Source organism: Danio rerio, chromosome 17 (genome assembly GCF_049306965.1).
Source record: "Danio rerio strain Tuebingen ecotype United States chromosome 17, GRCz12tu, whole genome shotgun sequence".
Classification (NCBI taxonomy): Eukaryota; Metazoa; Chordata; class Actinopteri; order Cypriniformes; family Danionidae; genus Danio; species Danio rerio.
In genome coordinates, this window is record NC_133192.1 from 57,342,410 (window position 1) to 57,360,000 (window position 17,591).

Here is a 17,591-nt window from a genome sequence, read left to right on the forward strand (position 1 = left end):
GACAGCAGCAGAAGTATAAATGCACAGCCACGCGCGTTGCATGCGCCGTGAGTTACGCCGGTCACTTGACGAAGAAGTATAAATCAGGCTTTAGTCTTCAAAAAAAGCATTTTATTTGTCCTACCAGATGATAACAGATTTTTTTTGCCTGTGATCTAGCCTGAATATTGCTTTCTCACTACAACCGAACCGATTTAGAGTTCGTTTAAACCAAAACACCTCATTCAGGTGATCTCAGATTGTTTTGGCGCAGTTCAGAGCACGATTGCGGCGTTCATTCATTCATTCATTCTCTAGTCGGCTTAGTCCCCTTATTAATCAGGGGTCGCCACAGCGGAATGAACCATCAACTTATCCAGCATGTGTTTTTTTTACGCGGCGGATGCCCTTCCAGATGCAACCCATCTCTGGGAAACATCCATAAACACTTAATCACACTCATACACTATGGACAATTAAGCCTACCCAAATCACCTGTACCGCATGTCTTTAGACTGTGGAGGAAACCGAAGCACTCGGAGGAAACCCAGGGAGAACATGCAAACTCGACACAGAAACGCCAACTGACCCAGCCGAGGCTCGGACCAGCGACCTTCTTGCTATGAGATGACAGCACTACCTACTGCACCACTGCTTCGCCTTGCTGTGTTCATATACGTCCAAAGCTAATAATGCAAAAGCGCCAGGTTTCCTATCAAACATCTAGGTGTGAAAGCATTCTTAATCCTAGTTAAAGTGTATTGTGAAACAGCACTGACCTGCAGGTTGTCAAACTTGAGTCCAGGCATGGCCAGCTGCTCTCTGGGTATCTGACCAGGGCTGATCTGCTGTGTGGCCACCGAAATCAGCACTTTCCTAGTGTCATCAGAGGGAAGCCAAGCATCGTATCTCTTATCCAGCTCGCTATTGATCAGAGCGCTCGCAAAGGGGTCATCTCCACTCGAAAACACGGCCTGCAGCTTATTCATGGGTGCCGAGACCTCAACAGGACTCCCTTGTGGTTTGTTCGCAGCTGGTGTAAAGTACGTGCTGGTTGGTACAGCTTCCTGAGGAGATTCCGAAGGATTGAGCGACTCTGCGTTCGGGTTGCTGACGGATATGAAAGAGGTGGACGTCGTGAAGGAATCGAAGAAGTCTGAGGCAGGGTTGACCGCGCCGTTATCCGTGAAGAACTTACTGAGGCTGGGACTCGGCTGGCACACCTGCGGGATGAGTTTGTTGGGGGTTTCTGTGCTGCCCGTGGTAAAACTGGGAGATTTGACAAGCGTAGGTTGGAAGCCGTCGGGAACCAGAGCTTGTGTTTTGGGCTGCGCTGCCTGGCTGAAGATCGTACACACTGGGACGGGATCTTCTCTGGGGGTTGAAATGGTATTTATTTCGATGGATGCGTCCTGAGATTCGGGAGTTTCTAGGTTTGGAGGAGTGATTTCCCTTTTGTCATCATCCGCCTGAATGATCTTCTCCTCTTGCTTCTCTTCTTCCAATAAACCCTCAGATGTTTCTTCATGTTCAGTACTATCATCTCCGTTTGGCTCTTCTGCATCTCCATCAGGTGTTTTGGACGCCTCTTCATCATCATTCTGCCCTAAAAGTAGACACATGTCGATAATAAATAATTCAATATATCATGATAATGAGCACAATATCATAACATTTTAATATCTTGGGCAGTTCAAAATACCGTAACTGAGGCCTCGTTTACACTTGTGCATTTTAGTTTTAAAACGGCGTTTTAGATCAAAAACGATCCGCGTCCACACTAGCGTTTCACCTAGCGTTTCTGAACATATCTCCGTCCACACTACGCCACCAAAAACGTATATCACGTGACCATTCGCGCTCTCTGCGCATGCGCGTTCTAGTATAAACAGGAAGCATGTGTCTCACTTGGCATTTGGTTAATGTTAGTCAACAAACGCCGGTTGAACAATGAAAGCGGTAGCAAAGAAAGCAAGAGAGGTGTTTTTGTGGACAGACGACGAGGTCGAGTTGTTACTAAACGTAACTAATGAATAACTGGACAATGACGAATAAAACAGACAATAGTGCAAACAACGCTCCCATTTCTGTGTCCGTGTTGTTGTCTACAGTGAAGGCTGGTCTGCTGTCTTCCGGTAGCGTTAAAGCCATGTGTTATAGTCATGTGATAGGGGCTTGACGAATTAGGGAAGGATATGCAATGACACAAAAGACCCAATCAGGTAGCGAATCTCAGCAGCCCCGCCTCCATTTTCAGATGTCTCCGTTTTCCCTCATTCACACTGAGATGGAGCAGCAGCGCTTCAGAATAAAATCGGCCTCTTCAACGGTTCCAAAACGCTCCGTTTTCGGCGCTCGAAAACTCCGGCGTAGTGTGGACGGATGGCGTAACCGTAGCAAAACGTATGCGTTTTCAAACTGAAATGCATTATTGTAAACGGGGCCTGATTTTTCATCATGTTTTATAATAACGTTTAGAGTGCTTTTTGAGAATATTTAGATTGTTGTATTGGCAGTGGTTGTTCAAGCAACAAATGCATAAAGACTTAAAGGGCACCTATGATGCAAAAATCACTTTTATAAGCCGGTTTAAACATAATCATAGTTAATCATATTTAAGTTTATTTAACTTAATACTAAGTTTGGTGAACTGAACAATTTAAGTATAGTCTACAAAACTGGCAAGTTAAATAAACTTAAATATGAAAGTTTTGGGAGACTCCATTACTCAATTAAATTGAGGCAACGAGTCTACTCAATTAATTTTGTTCAGTCAACATATTAGGGTTTTCAGTGTGTGTGCATATATATATATATATATATATATATATATATATATATATATATATATATATATATATATATATATATATATATATATATATATATATATGCATGTGTGTGCATGCGTGTGTAATAATATACTATGAATAAATTTTCAACAAAAAATAAGTAGTCATTTATTCATATTATATCATTATTATTATTATATTATTATTATTATTATTATTATTTTATCATTAATATACCTTAAGCCATTTGTTTTCTGATTTAAAAAAAGACCTTGCACTTAAAAGATTGCACATATTAGAATTTTACAGTCATGACTACATTTGTGAAAATGACCTATGTTTTTCAAAGGATTGATTATGATTTTGAGCTCACTACACTTGGAATCTTAAGTTTATGCGTTTTCATGGTAAATACGTTAAATTAACTCATACTCATATTTTTAAGTGATAGAACCAAAATGCTAAATTTTAAGTTATGTTCAGTCGGCTTTACTTAATTGTTTAAGTAAAGACAACATTAGGGTTTACAGTGCACCACAAACGAAACGCTCCAGAGTTTGTTTGAAAGCGTACTGAGAACACCTCTTCAAGAAAGTCTCGGTACGATTTTTTGGTCCGCTTTTGGTGCTCACTCGAGTACGATCGCTACATTCACACCTGCCCAAACGAACCGCACCAAGAAAGAAAACGAAGTCAAGTGCGATTCAACCCAACTAAATAAGGCAGGTGTGAAAGCACTTTAAAAATGAGAGGTTTGTACTGACTGTATATGTTTCATATCGTTTATGAACCCAAATAAGGCCTAAATGTATGTTTTAAGTATTTTTATTTGTAATCGGTAACATTTCAGAGACTCTGAATGTGTTCATATACGTTTTATTTATTTATTTTCTATAATCGAAGAGGTTACAGTACAGGTTACAGTAGGCTATTTCATTGATCTGCAGTTATAATCAAATCATGTTCATAGAAAGGTTAGTAATAAACATATACATAAGTATTTATTTATTTAAAGCATTTGTTTAGTAAGAAGTGCTGCACATATGATATGTGAAACTCAAGCGAGAATGACGTCGACTGCAGCTTTCTGTCGAACACCACGCCTGCCAGAAGGGTGTCATTGGGCAGTAGAGACACAAGCCTGATAAAGGTGACCCGTACCGAACAATATTGTACCATACTGTACCACCAAGTGTAAACGAGCCTTTAGATCAATATCGTGATAGTACCATAAATCGCAATTAAAGCTTTTAAACACAACAAGACAAATTGAGCCTACCTAAAAGCGAGTCAATAGGAACCGCGTCCTCTTCCTCGCTGTTGGGCGAGTCTGAAATCATCACGCTCTCCATCATCTGGTCGTTCAGCTTGTCCATGAGGCTCTCAGAGTGAATGCTGTCGTCCTGCGGTGAAGCAAAGTTTTCTGCATTCAAATCGATGCTCTCCTCTCGAAATGAAGCTTCTGTTAGGTCGTTCTGGGGTGGGACAGAGGTCTCGGGGGTCTCAATGCCTGCATCTATATCCAGAGTGATGGGCCTCTGAGCTGGACCTTCGCTGCTGTCCATGAGTCCAGCCTGAGTGTTCCCTGAGATTCCCAATTAAAGCACACACAGGTCAGTACATCAGGTGCAAATAAAACCGATCACTTCAATTAAAGACCAGAGGCGGGTGAGACTTTTATTTCAGTGTGCTGATGTGTTTATAACTGAAACTGAATATTGAGTAGGGGGCGGAGCTTTGCTGTGCAAATCATTCCAGTAACAGTAAGAGGGGCGTGGTTAAGAATATTACTAAACAGTTGCTATTGAAATCTTCAGGTTGACGTCAAAAGAAGGACCAGCTCAAAACGCAGAAGTAAATGGTCAATTTTGATTGAAGATTACCTAAACAAGTTTTTTATTCCAGTGGATTAACTTGCACGGATTAGTTATTCACTTAACAAATAATAATGTGAAGATAAAACATATGTTATTGTGATTTTTTTTCCATTTTATTTACATATGTGTGAAAGTCCAATGCACCTACCATACCTAAAAGTGTTCTTGTGAGAAGTTAAATGCAAAAGTAAATTCATTTACTTCAGTAATTGTTGTGTTTTTTATTTATTTATTTAATTTTTGCTCTCTCTTCTTATTTCTGGCTCTGATTTATTTCCTTTTATTTGTTTATTATTTATCATTTTTCGCCAGGGGTGGGGTATTAATAGAAATTGCAGTTGGTTGTTATTCTTGTCTGTATGTGTGCAAGATTTTTCAACCTGTTTAATAAAAATTTGATCCTAAAATATATAACAATGAGAGCTTGCACAATAAATATTGTACATTTTGATTTTACGCAGTCTTTAAGCTCACTAAATGCCCTTGTGACAAAGAAATACATGCTGTAACATACAGTGTACCTTTATTACGAAAAAAAAAGTCAACATTGTTTTGTGATGATTGCTTTCGAAACACTGCTTCATGAGCACTCCGGGTGCTCCGGTTTCCCCACAGTCCTAAGACATGCGGTTCAGGTGAATTGGGTAGGCTAAAACTGTTGATAGTGTATGTGTGTGAATGAGAGTGTATGGGTGTTTCCCAGAGATGGGGTGCAGCTGGAAGGGCATCTGCTGCGTAAAAACACATGCTGGATAAGTTGGCGGATAAAGGTAAAGTTGGTTTTATATTCGCACATTCTGACTTTTCTTTTAATAATATAATTTCAGAAAAGTATTATTTGCAAGCTCTAAACAGCTAAATCATATTAGCAGCCAATGACTTTCAAAGTACAACATTGTTCCCAGTCAAAATACATTGTTAACGTTGTTTTCAAGTCATGTTTGCATGCTAATTCCGATCGAATATTCAAAGTAACATGGTAAACAATTTATAGACTTCTAAATGAACGAATATGCGAATATAAAACCAACTTTACCTCTATAGTTGGCGGTTCATTCCGCGGTGGCGACCCCGGATTAATAAAGGGACTAAGCCAGCAAGAAAATAAATGAATGAATGAATAATAATTGCGAAATGCAATACAATATTTACAATGATGTGTTTCATTAGGAGTGCAGTATTAAACATATGATTTTAAGCTTTAAAGTATTATACAAATACAGTTAAGTGCAGTTAAATTTAAGTGCATTCAAAAATTCTCCTTTATATATTTAGCCTATTTAGCATGAAATAAAATAAAGCAAACCTAAGATATGACAAATAAACTCTATTTTAAATATCTGAAACCCTTTCTTTGTCTCTAACCAACACAAAACAGAGGTTCATCATCCTCATATTCATCTCAGAGCTAAACAGAAATACAAACATACTGAAGAAGCCATAGTCAAATATGATTAGGCTAGCATATCTACAGAGCTCTGTGACGACAACATGAATTCACACTAAATTCAATGACTGAACGGCATTTTGAAGACCTTCACAGTCTTTACACAGAAACAGTACTTTACTAAAACATTAAAAAAATGATTTTACCTTCAGTTAAATGAACGCTGAGATGACAGCGGTGTAAACAAACGCATGCGCACTAGCGTAGAAACGATCCCTACGGTGTACGAAAGGTGACAAACATCCCCGCTGCGGATTCACGAACAAACTTACGCTAAAGCTTGACTACGTACCCAAGCGCATTACGTAAGTTGTCGTGCGCTGTTTGCGTACTCATCATTTTTACTCTCGCGGAACTGCTGTACGTGTTATTAGTATTTGATAAAGAGGAGAATGTTTATCTCTGAATTTCATGATATATAAATACTTGAATGGTAAACAAGATGGAGGATGATGCACCGGTTATTTATGGCCTGGAGTTTCAGGTAACGTTACTGAATGGCTTCATAATTTGTCTTTATATTCTTGCACACAGTAGCCTCATATAAATACAATGGCTTTTTAAATCTGCTTTATTATTTCAAGTTTCATATCAGATGGTTATTAAGCATGTTTTAGTACCTATATTATAAATATAGAGATATATGTTTCGTTTTAATAACACTCAATGTATGTTTATCATATCACCTACCTACTGTTATTACCATTACATTCAATTATATTGTATAGTGCATATACTACATTATATTGCGGTGTATTTGTGTGTGTGTGTGTGTGTGTGTGTGTGTGTGTGTGTGTGTGTGTACATAAATATTAAATGTCAATAGTGCCAAAAATATCTATCTATCTATCTATCTATCTATCTATCTATCTATCTATCTATCTATCTATCTATCTCTCTATCTATCTATCTATCTATCTATCTATCTATCTATCTATCTATCTATCTATCTATCTATCTATCCCTCCATCCATCCATCCATCCATCCATCCATCCATCCATCCATCCATCCATCCATCCATCCATCTATCTATCTATCTATCTATCTATCTATCTATCTATCTATCTATCTATCTATCTATCTATCTATCTATCTATCTATCTATATTCATTCATTTTTTTTGGCTTAGTCCTTTTATTAATGAGGGGTCGGCATAGCGGAATGAACCGCCAACTTATCCAGCATATGTTTTAAGCAGCAGATGGCCTTCCAGCTGCAACCCAGTACTGGGACACTCCCATTCACACACAATACACTATGGTCAATTTAGTTCATGATTTCACCTGTAGCGCATGTGTTTGGACTGTGGGGGAAACCGGAGCACCTGGAGGAAACCCACGCCAACACAGGGAGAACATGCACACTCCACACAGAAATGCCAACTGACCCAGCCGGGGCTTGAAACAGCGACCTTCTTGCTTTGGGGCGACGGACAGCACTAATGTTGCACCGTGCCGCCCATATATATGTATATATAGACGACCCTGGTTCGAGCCCCAGCTGGGTCAGTTGGCATTTCTGTTGCCATGATGACAGTAAACTAGACTAGATATTCTTCTATACAGCTTAAAGAGACATTTAAAGGCTTAGCTAGGTTAATTAGATTAACTAGGCAGGTTTGGGTAATTAGGCAAGTTACTGTATAACAATGTTTTTTTCTGTAGACAATTGACAACAAAATTAGCTGAAAGGGGGCTAATAATTTTGTCCTTTAAATGGTTTAAAAAATTCAAAACTGCTTTCATTCTAGCCGAAATAAAACAAATAAGACTTTCTCCAGAAGAAAAAATGTTATCAGACATAGTGTGAAAAATTCCTGAATCTGTTAAACATCATTTGGGAAATAATTAAAAAAGAAAATAAAAATCAAAGGGGGGCGAATAATTCTGACTTCAACTGTAAAAAATATTGCGATCACAATTTTTTAAAAATCGATTTCTTAACATTTATAAGTACCAGTTGTTGAGCGTTTTGTACAGTTTGATAGATCCCAAGCTACTTTGCGTGACGTCATACATAACAAGCTGATTTTTACATCAGTTCAGCAACCCACACATCATTCATTTTCTTGTCGGCGTAGTCCCTTTATTAATCTGGGGTCGCCACAGCAGAATGAACCGCCAACTTATCCAGCATATGGATTTACGCAGTGGATGCCCTTCCAGTTGCAACCCATCTCTGCGAAACATCCATACACACTCATTCACACTCATACACTATGGACAAATTAGCCAATTCACCTGTAGTGCATGTCTTTGGACTGTGGGGGAAACCAGAGCACCCGGAGGAAACCCACTGCGAACGCTGGGAGAACATGCAAACTCCACACAGAAACTCCAACTGACCCAGCCGAGGCTCGAACCAGCGACCTTCCTGCTGTGAGGCGACAGCACTACATACTGCGCCACTGCGTCGCCTTCCACACATCAATATAGTTTATTTAAATTATTTATTTACTTAGACTACAGTATATATATATACACAATTTGTTTACTTTTAATGAACAAAATAAGCAGCAGTTTTTGTTATTTAGTGAGCTGCTTGTTTAGATTGCAATGTAACAGTAAAAAAACATAAAAGTTGACTCAACTTAAAATTTCAGGGCTTTGTTGAGTTGACATATCTTTTAACTTTTTTTTACTGCTGTTCAGTCAATTTAAGTTGAGTTAAATCAAAAAGCTCTACAATAAGTTGCCTTATAAGGTCAACTTTATTCATTCATTTTCCTTCGGCCTAGTCCCTTATTTAAAAGGGGACGCCACAGCGGAATGAACCGCCAACTATTCCGGAATATGTTCTATGCAGCGCATACCTTTCCATCCGAAACCCAGAATTAGGAAACATCCATACACACGTGCATTCACACTCATACACTACAGCCGATCCAGTTTATACAATTCCCCTATAGCGCATGTGTTTGGACTGTGGGGGAAACCAGAGCACCCAAAGGAAACCCACGCCAAAACGGGAAGAACATGCAAACTCCACACAGAATTGCCAACTGACCCAGTTGGGACTCAAACCAGCGATCTTCTTGCCGTGAAGCGACAGTGCTAACCACTGAGCCACCGTGCTGCCTTTAAGGTTAACTTAAGTTAGAGTAAGAGTCAACTTTACAGTGTACTGTTTACTTTTTTTGTGTGAACCTACTTTTAGACAGAAAATATGTTAATGAACCAACCCACCTATGATATCCGGAAATTTGACAGCCATTTTGTGTCATATATATGTGTGTGTGTGTGTGTGTGTGTGTGTGTGTGTGCGTGTGTGTGTGTGTGTGTGTGTGTGTGTGTGTGTGTGTGTGTGTGTGTGTGTGTGTGTGTGTGTGTGTGTGTGTGTGTGTGTATGTGTATCATTAATGCATGGGCTGTGGTTTGCAGGCTCGAGCTCTGACAGCTCAGACAGCTGAGACAGATGCCATCAGGTTTCTAGTGGGCACACAGTCACTCAAATTTGATAACCAGGTGAGTGAACGTACGCATGGGATTATGGCGTGTCTGCTGTGGATTCAGCTGGAATCCTCAAATTTGATATAATGGTGTCAGTGCTGATGCCACAGAGTCTATTTTTATGTGTGTTGTTAATTCGTGTACATTTAAAGTGAACCTATTGTGCAAAAATCACTTTTATAAGGGGATTAAACACAGTGGTGTGTCAGCAGTGTGTGAATAAAAGCAGCTTCTAATAGTAAACAATTGTTTACTATTGTCAAACAGCATATTATTGTATTGTTTATAATCAGACTTGATGAAAACAGTCTGCAGAAACACTTTGATTGACATTCTACCTTTTGTACGTGTCATCAGAGGGGGAAAGCCCCGCCCACTAGTGACCATCTTTCCCTCATTAGCATAGAGAGTGTGCCATTTCTGTAACGTTCCAACAAACTTTGATACTTTGCCATGCTTTGTTCCAAACCTCTATGAGTTTCTTTCTTCCAATGAACACAAAAGAAGATATTTAGAAGAATGCTGAAACCTGTAACTATTGACTTTTGTAGTATTTCATTCCTGTTATTGATGTCAGTAAAAGTGTTTCGCTTTTGATTACAACAGAAAAAGACACTAGCTTCGTCCCAAATGGCACACTATACACTCATGCACTATGTACTTATGCACTTACACATTTAACAGGATAGTATATGCATGTAGTGTCGTCCCAAATGGAGCACTAATGTTTATTTTACTAAGCGGAAATTCAAACCGTTTCCCTGATGACGTTTAACGATTGCCTAATCAGTGAAATAAACGACTGAATTATCAAATAATACCTGCCATGAGTATAACCGCATTCACCATCGGGAGGCGCTATAATCACTCTCGTAGGAAAATTTTGCTTTCACCATCCAAAATAAATAAAGTTACACAACATGTGCGTCCGATAGCTCCGCCCCTTCCGCTACGTAAGCAAACCTGCCGTCGTTGAGTGCGTGAAGTGTCCATAGCTGCGTCCCAAATCGCATACTTATGCACTATTCTACGCCATTTTGTAGTATAAATAGTGTAAGTAGTGTGTTCACACTGAAAACTCTAATAATAATAAGTGCGCTTTAATTACCCGGATGATGCACTCATTTAGCCGCTAAAATTAAGTGTGTAATGATGGACACTTCACGCACTCAACGACCACAGGTTTGCTTACGTAGAGGAAGGGGTGGAGCTATCGGACGCACATGTTGTGTAACTTTATTTATTTTGGATGGTGAAAGCAAAATTTTCCTACGAGAGTGATTATAGCGCCTCCCGATGGTGAACGCGGCAATACTCACGGCAGGTATTATTTGATAATTTGGTCGTTTATTTCACTGATTAGGGAAACGGTTTGAATTTCCGCTTAGTAAAATAAACATTAGTGTGCCATTTGGGACGACACTACATACATATACTATCCTGTTGAATGTGAAAGTGCATAAGTACATAGTGCATGAGTGCATAGTGTATAGTGTGCCATTTGGGACGCAGCTAGTGCCTTTTTCTGTTGTAATCAAAAGCGAAACACTTTTACTGACATCAATAACAGGAATGAAATACTACAAAAGTCAATAGTTACAGGTTTCAGCATTCTTCTAAATATCTTCTTTTATGTTTAATGGAAGATCGAAACTCATAGAGGTTTGGAACAAAGCATGGAAAAGTATCAAAGTTTGTTGGAACGTTACAGAAATGGCACACTGTCCATGCTAATGAGAGAGAGATGGTCACTAGTGGGCGGGGCTTTCCCCCTCTGATGACACGTACAAAAGGTAGAATGTCAATCAAAGTGTTTCTGCAGTGTTTCCACACTTTAGCGGCTGAATGAGTGCATCATCCGGGTAATTAAAGTGCACATACTATTTTTAGAGTTTTCAGTGTGAATGCACTACTTACACTATTAATTCTACAAAATGGCGTAGAATAGTGCATAAGTATGCGATTTGGGACGCAGCTACTGATAAAGGTTTGGAACCATTTGAGGGAGGGGAAACTTCAGCGCTACGGCAAGAGAGGAGGCTCATGTGATAATTCACTTTGGAGCAGAGGCTGATAAATCACAAGCCGGTCTCTCCTAGCCCAGCGCTCATTACACAACCTTCCAACGCCTCCAATTATCCTGTCCAGCCATCGAAATTTATTTGTATTGCCTCCCTCCATAAAATTATAACGTTGCCTAATAATTCTCCTTCAGTGCAGTCCAACCCAAGGTTAATGGCTTCCTCTCCAACTCTCAGCTGCCTGAAAGCCAACGATGGCCTCGCGTATGCACACACACACACACATAGTTTTGTACCTTTAGGGTACACTTTTGTACTCTTAAGTTACTATGAGGTAACCATTTATTCTTATTAGATATGTACATTTTAAAGGGACAGTTCACCCAAAAATGAAAGTTCTGTCATCATTTACTCACCCTCGACTTGTTTCTAACATTTATGATCTTCTTTCTACTGCTGAACACAAAAGAAGATGTTTTGAAGAATGTTGGAAGCATGTAGGCGAGGCAGTGGCGCAGTAGGTAGTGCTGTCGCCTCACAGCAAGAAGGTCGCTGGGTTGCTGGTTCGTACCTCGGCTCAGTTAGTGTTTCTGTGTGGAGTTTGCATGTTCTCCCTGCCTTCGCGTGGGTTTCCTCCGGGTGCTCTGGTTTTCCCAAACAGTCCAAAGACATGCAGTACAGGTGAATTGGGTAAGCTAAATTGTCCGTAGTGTATGAGTGTGTGTGCGAATGTGTGTGTGGATGTTTCCCAGAGATGGGTTGCGGCTGGAAGGGCATCCGCTGCGTAAAAACTTGCTGGATAAGTTGGCGGTTCATTCTGCTGTGGCGACCCCGGATTAATAAAGGGACTAAGCCGACAAGAAAATGAATGGAAGCATGTAACCATTGACTCCCATTGTAACTGTAAGTCAATAGTTACATGCTTCCAACATACTTTTCACTATATAAAAGGTCACAAATGTAAACTATTGAACTCACCTAATTCTTCCCTGATTGCTCAATGATTTTAGAATGATTTGCAACCAAGTATTAAAAAGCAAAAGCTTGATTTATGATTATTATTCTGTCCAATTACTTTTGGACCCTTAACAAGTGGGAGGCACATATGCAAACGATTGTAATTCTTACAGCGTTCACCTGATTTGGATGTAAATACCCTCAAATTAACAGCATCTTTTCATTCATTTTTTTGTCAGTTTAGTCCCTTTATTAATCCGGGGTTGTCACAGTGGAATGAACCGCCAACTTATCCAGCAAGTTTTTACGCAGCAGATGCCCTTCCAGCCACTACGCATCTCTGGGAAACATCCACACACACATTCACACACACACTCATACACTACGAACAATTTAGCCTACTCAATGCACCTGTACCACATGTCTTTGGACTGTGGGGGAAACCGGAGCACCCGGAGGAAACCCACGCAAAGGCAGGGAGAACATGCAAACTCCACACAGAAACGCCAACTGAGCCGAGGTTCGAACCAGCGACCTTCTTGCTGTGAGGCGACAGCACTACCTACTGCGCCAGTGCCTCGCCACATTATCCATTCATTTTATTTAAAAAAATATTATATTAACCTTATTTTTTAATTCAACTATGGGGTGCGGCCAGGTAGGGGACCTACAAGACATTGTTCTCAGGGGCCTCTGAATTCTTAAACCGGGCCTGCTAACAGGTCTTGCTTATTTGACCCAAAAGCCTCTCACTCAAAGACCTAGAATCTTGTCTAACCCTTGATGAACTTTCAGTCCAGTCCATGCTTTTAGTCAGAAATTTTGGTGGTGATTTTTGATAGCAACCTGTCTCCTGAAGGCCACATTTGAAGCATCTGTATCACTGCATTTTTCCCCTCTTCAAATCTGTGACGCTTCACGAAACTTTCCTGCGTCTAAAATCAGTTCAAACGACGCAGCCTCTTCAAAGTAGGAATAAAAAAGCTGGGAAATCAGCGTCAGGAGGAGTGTGTGAAGTTTAAAAAGCGTTTGAGATTTCATTTATTGTCATATTAAAGCAAATATTTGCGAGTGAAGTCCCGGCGCTTTGAACCGCCGCCAGGACTCTCTCTCGCTCGCTCTCTCTCCTCAGCGCTCTGCTTTGTTTCTCTCCTGCAGATCCACATCATTGACTTTGATGATGAGAATAACATGATTAATAAGAGCGTCCTCCTGCACGATGCTGGAGAGATCTGGCACATCAGCGGCAGTCCGGCAGACAAGGCCGTGTTGACCACATGCTACAACAAGAGTGAGTCTTCCCCTTCCACTCACAACATCTGCGCATGTCTTTTGTGTTTAAAGGTGTCATAGTATTGGTTCACACCACACGTGCACAAAAACAATAATGCATTCATATCCTTCGTCATATAGTTACAACAAGGATTAATAAGGCCAAATCTGTAACTATTGATGCCTGGCAACCTTTTTTCCACTAGTTTGTTGAATTATATAAGGGAATGAATGATGTAACCGTGCTACTTATTCATTTTTGTTCGTATATCCCCTCACTTGCCCTCACTTTTTTTGGGTTATTTTCATTCATTCATTTTCTTGTCGGCTTAGTCCATTTATTAATCCCGGGTCGCCACAGCGGAATGAACGGCCAACTTATCCAGCAAGTTTTTTATGCAGCGGATGCCCTTCCAGCCGCAACCCATCTCTGGGAAACATCCACACATGCATTCACACACACTCATACACTACGGACAATTTAGCCAACCTAATTCATCTGTACCGCATGTCTTTGGACTGTGGGGGAAACCGGAGCACCCGGAGGAAACCCACGCGAACGCAGAGAGAACATGCAAACTCCACACAGAAACGCCAACTGAGCCGAGGATCGAACCAGCGACCTTCTTGCTGTGACGCGACAGCACTACCTACTGCACCACTGCTTCGCACTTTCATTTATTTATTTGTTTTTTCCTCATTTGACTGTAAAGATTCTGATTATGGGCTCTGTTTTAATGATCCAAGCGCAAAGTCTAAAGCACATGGTGCTAATAGCATGTCCGAATCCACTTTTACTATTTTAAGGATGGGAAAAAAAGAGTCTGTGTACCCAGCACATGGTGTATTTTAAGCATAACGTGAGTTAAACCAGTCAGAGTCTCCCATCTCCCATTCCCTTAGTTAGTTGCAGACGCACCATAGTGCATTCGCTATTTACGTGCTGGGGCATAGCCAGCAATTTTGAGCCCAATGCACCTACATTTTCTGTGGGCATACTTCTAAATTAAAGGTTAGAGTGCGATTGGTGTAAGTGAAGAGATGGGGGTGGGGGAGGGAGCATGGGGGGTGGTGTATGTTATGGTTGGCGAAAGTGAAGAGCAGGCGAGGGGCTTTCGGTCGGCAAAAGTAAAGAGCGGGCGGTGTGGATGCGGTCGACAAGAGTAAAGAGCGGAGGGGGGATGCAGTCAGTGAAAGTGAAGAGCAGTCGGAGGGGTTACGGTCGGCAAAAGGTAAGAGCGGTCGGGGAGGTTGCAGTCAGCAAAAGTTAAAAGCAGGGGCTCGTATGCGGTCGGCGAGAGTGAAGAGCGGGCAGGGGGCTTTCGGTCTGCAAAAGTGAGGAGCGGATGCTGTTATCAGTGGCATAGCGGACGGGCCCGCAGGGCACGCACCGCGGGGGGGCCCCGCGTGATTAGGGGGCCCCACGTCGTCGCGATATTCAAAAATTGAAAATCCAGGAACCGCAATAATCAAACTCTTGGGAACAACTGTGGACGGAACCAAAGTTCACAGGTCTGTGTTCTCAGAACACCTCTCAAGCGGTGGACTACTTCATTCTGATTGCTTGCCGCCGAACCGCGTCATAGCCAATGAAGACGCGCCGCTGTTTCTCGCCGCCGGTTCTCGTTAAAAAATGAATGACTTCTGGCTACTTTGACGCTCTCGCCGCTTTCGGTTTGTGATCGCTCCTCAGTTTGTGAAGGATTCCCTGCGTTGTCGCTCCACTCCACCTCCTTTCCCCGCACCTCAATTTGTGACGTAGATATATACACTAGATATTGTATAGGGACCCTGAGCATGCGTCAATAGCGCCGCCACATTGGTACAGTGCTTCCAGGACAAATGTCATTCAGTCGCACTAGACAATTACGTGAAGATGCGGGACTGTAGCGCTGTCTACGAGTGTAGTAACGAGCAAACAAAGAAAACAAAGCACAAAGGCAGAACATTCCATAGGTAGGATTAAGTTTTTTACGTTTTTGTATGTTCTGAAATTTGTGCTAAACAGGTAGCGTTATTGATACTAATACAGCCACTTACTGCATTCACTATAAGTCAAAGTAGCTCCAATTCGCACTAAATACTCAGCTTATGCTAGTTTTGTTGAATAAAATCAGCAAACAATGAAAAAGAAATATGACAACGAGATGCTGCGCTGCCAGAAACTTGTATTATTGTCGGCTAGTGAAGGAGTCGTTGATAATGGAGATTCATTCACAAACAAATCGCTCCCTCCGTCAGTATGAGAAGTGAAAGCAGGAGAGGATCAAATTTAACAGCGAGGGTGAATAGTACATTTCTGTACACGCAAACACAAGCTTTTTGTCAGGAATGCCCGTGCGGTCACTGATCCATCAATGTAGAAAAGTGATGTAAAATTATAAGTTTCATAATTGAAATAAAAATAAAAATACTAACATCCAGGAAAACTCCCGATCATAGATATATGTGTATATCTCTGGCTCTGCCGCCCCCAAACCCCCCCGACCCCCTTGAAAACTGGGGGCCCCATCGGTGATCCCTGCAGGGGGGCCTCCGCATTTTGCGCTACGCCACTGGCTGTTATGCGGTCAGCGGCAGGAATCTGGAGGAATTTCAGTGCGTAAAGGACAAGGGTGCAAGCCTAGGCTGAACAACAGTGATCTCCAGTCCCTCAGGCAGCACTGCATCAAGAATCCTTGTTTATCTTTAAGCCATATCACCACATGGGCTCAAGACTACTGCGACAAATCTTTGTCAAGAGGTTTTAGGCCCATTAGTACCAATTAAGTATCGTCTCAATGCAGGGCCGGAGTGGGACTCCTTTTCAGCCTTGGAGTTTTAAGCCTCAGACCGGCCCACCTCAGTTCATGACTGACTATATTAAAATAAGGTCATTTCCAAATCAGTTTCTAAGGACACTATCACGTCTTTTTCAAGAAAACAGCTGCTTTAGAACTTCAAATGTTCAACAACCCTAACAGTATTATATGTCTTAACAATAAACAGGAAAAAAATTAATTACTCAGACGAGGATCGAACCCGGGTCTGTGGTGTCCTAAACTAACGTGCTATCCACTGAACCACAACAGCTGTTCGTCAATTAATGACTCATCTAAATTATTTCATCATTAACCTGCGGGCTGCAACTTGCTCACTGAGCTGCTAGAAAATAGATAAAAAGAGCAGAGCTGCGGTAAAATAATGAATAAAAAGGCCGTGGTCAAGTAAATGAATAAATAAATTTAAAAAGTGTGACTGCTGAGAGCAACAGATTCTGGAGCTAGGGATACCGGCCCTCGCGGCCAAAAAACGGACCGGCCCACCGGGAATTCTCCCAGTCCTCCCGATTAGCCAATCCGGGCCTGTGTCAATGCCACAGCCTACCTGAGTATTGTTGCTGACCATGTCCATCCCTTTATGAGCACAGTGTCTCCATCTTCTGATGCCTAATCCAGCAGGATAACGCACCATGTCATAAAGCTCAATCATCTCAGACTGGTTTCTTGAACATGACAATGAGTTCACTGTACTCAAATGGCCTCCACAGTCACCAGATCCCAATCCAATAGAGCAGCTTTGGGATGTGGTGGAACGGGAGATTGGCATCAAGAATGTGCAGCCGACAAATCTGCAGCAACTGTGTGATGCTATCATGTCAATATGGAGCAAAATCTCTGAGGAATATTTCCAGGTCTTTTTGCCGAATCTACGCCACGAAGGAGTAAGAAAGTTCTGAAGGCCAAAGAAGGTGCAACCCGGTACTAGTAAGGTGTACCTAATAAAGTGGCCGGTGAGTATAGTTGTAGCATTTCAA

The 17,591-nt window shown here is 41.3% G+C and overlaps 2 protein-coding genes across 8 annotated transcripts in view; one reads left to right on the plus strand and one right to left on the minus strand.

Annotated features, from left to right (window-relative positions):
- The window catches only part of trappc12 (trafficking protein particle complex subunit 12), a 31,366-nt gene extending 25,062 nt beyond the window's left edge, over window positions 1-6,304 (minus strand). For 2 of the 4 annotated variants that reach the window (XR_012392844.1, XM_005169884.6), the window contains exons 1-3: window positions 6,242-6,295; window positions 4,051-4,356; window positions 759-1,585 (exon numbers count right to left, since the gene is read on the minus strand). Coding sequence is in view for 3 of the 4 variants with exons in the window: in XM_005169884.6 (XP_005169941.2) it covers window positions 759-1,585; window positions 4,051-4,336 (1,113 nt within the window). In the remaining variant the exon portion in view is untranslated. 4 annotated transcript variants of the gene reach the window in all.
- A 125-nt stretch (window positions 6,305-6,429) lies between these two features.
- eipr1 (EARP complex and GARP complex interacting protein 1) overlaps window positions 6,430-17,591 on the plus strand; it is an 87,271-nt gene continuing 76,109 nt past the window's right edge. For all 4 annotated transcript variants that reach the window (XM_073927204.1, NM_001430912.1, NM_001430911.1 and 1 more), the window contains 3 exon segments: window positions 6,430-6,579; window positions 9,477-9,560; window positions 13,682-13,814. In XM_073927204.1, the coding sequence (XP_073783305.1) occupies window positions 6,526-6,579; window positions 9,477-9,560; window positions 13,682-13,814 (271 nt within the window). In that variant the 5' untranslated portion in view covers window positions 6,430-6,525.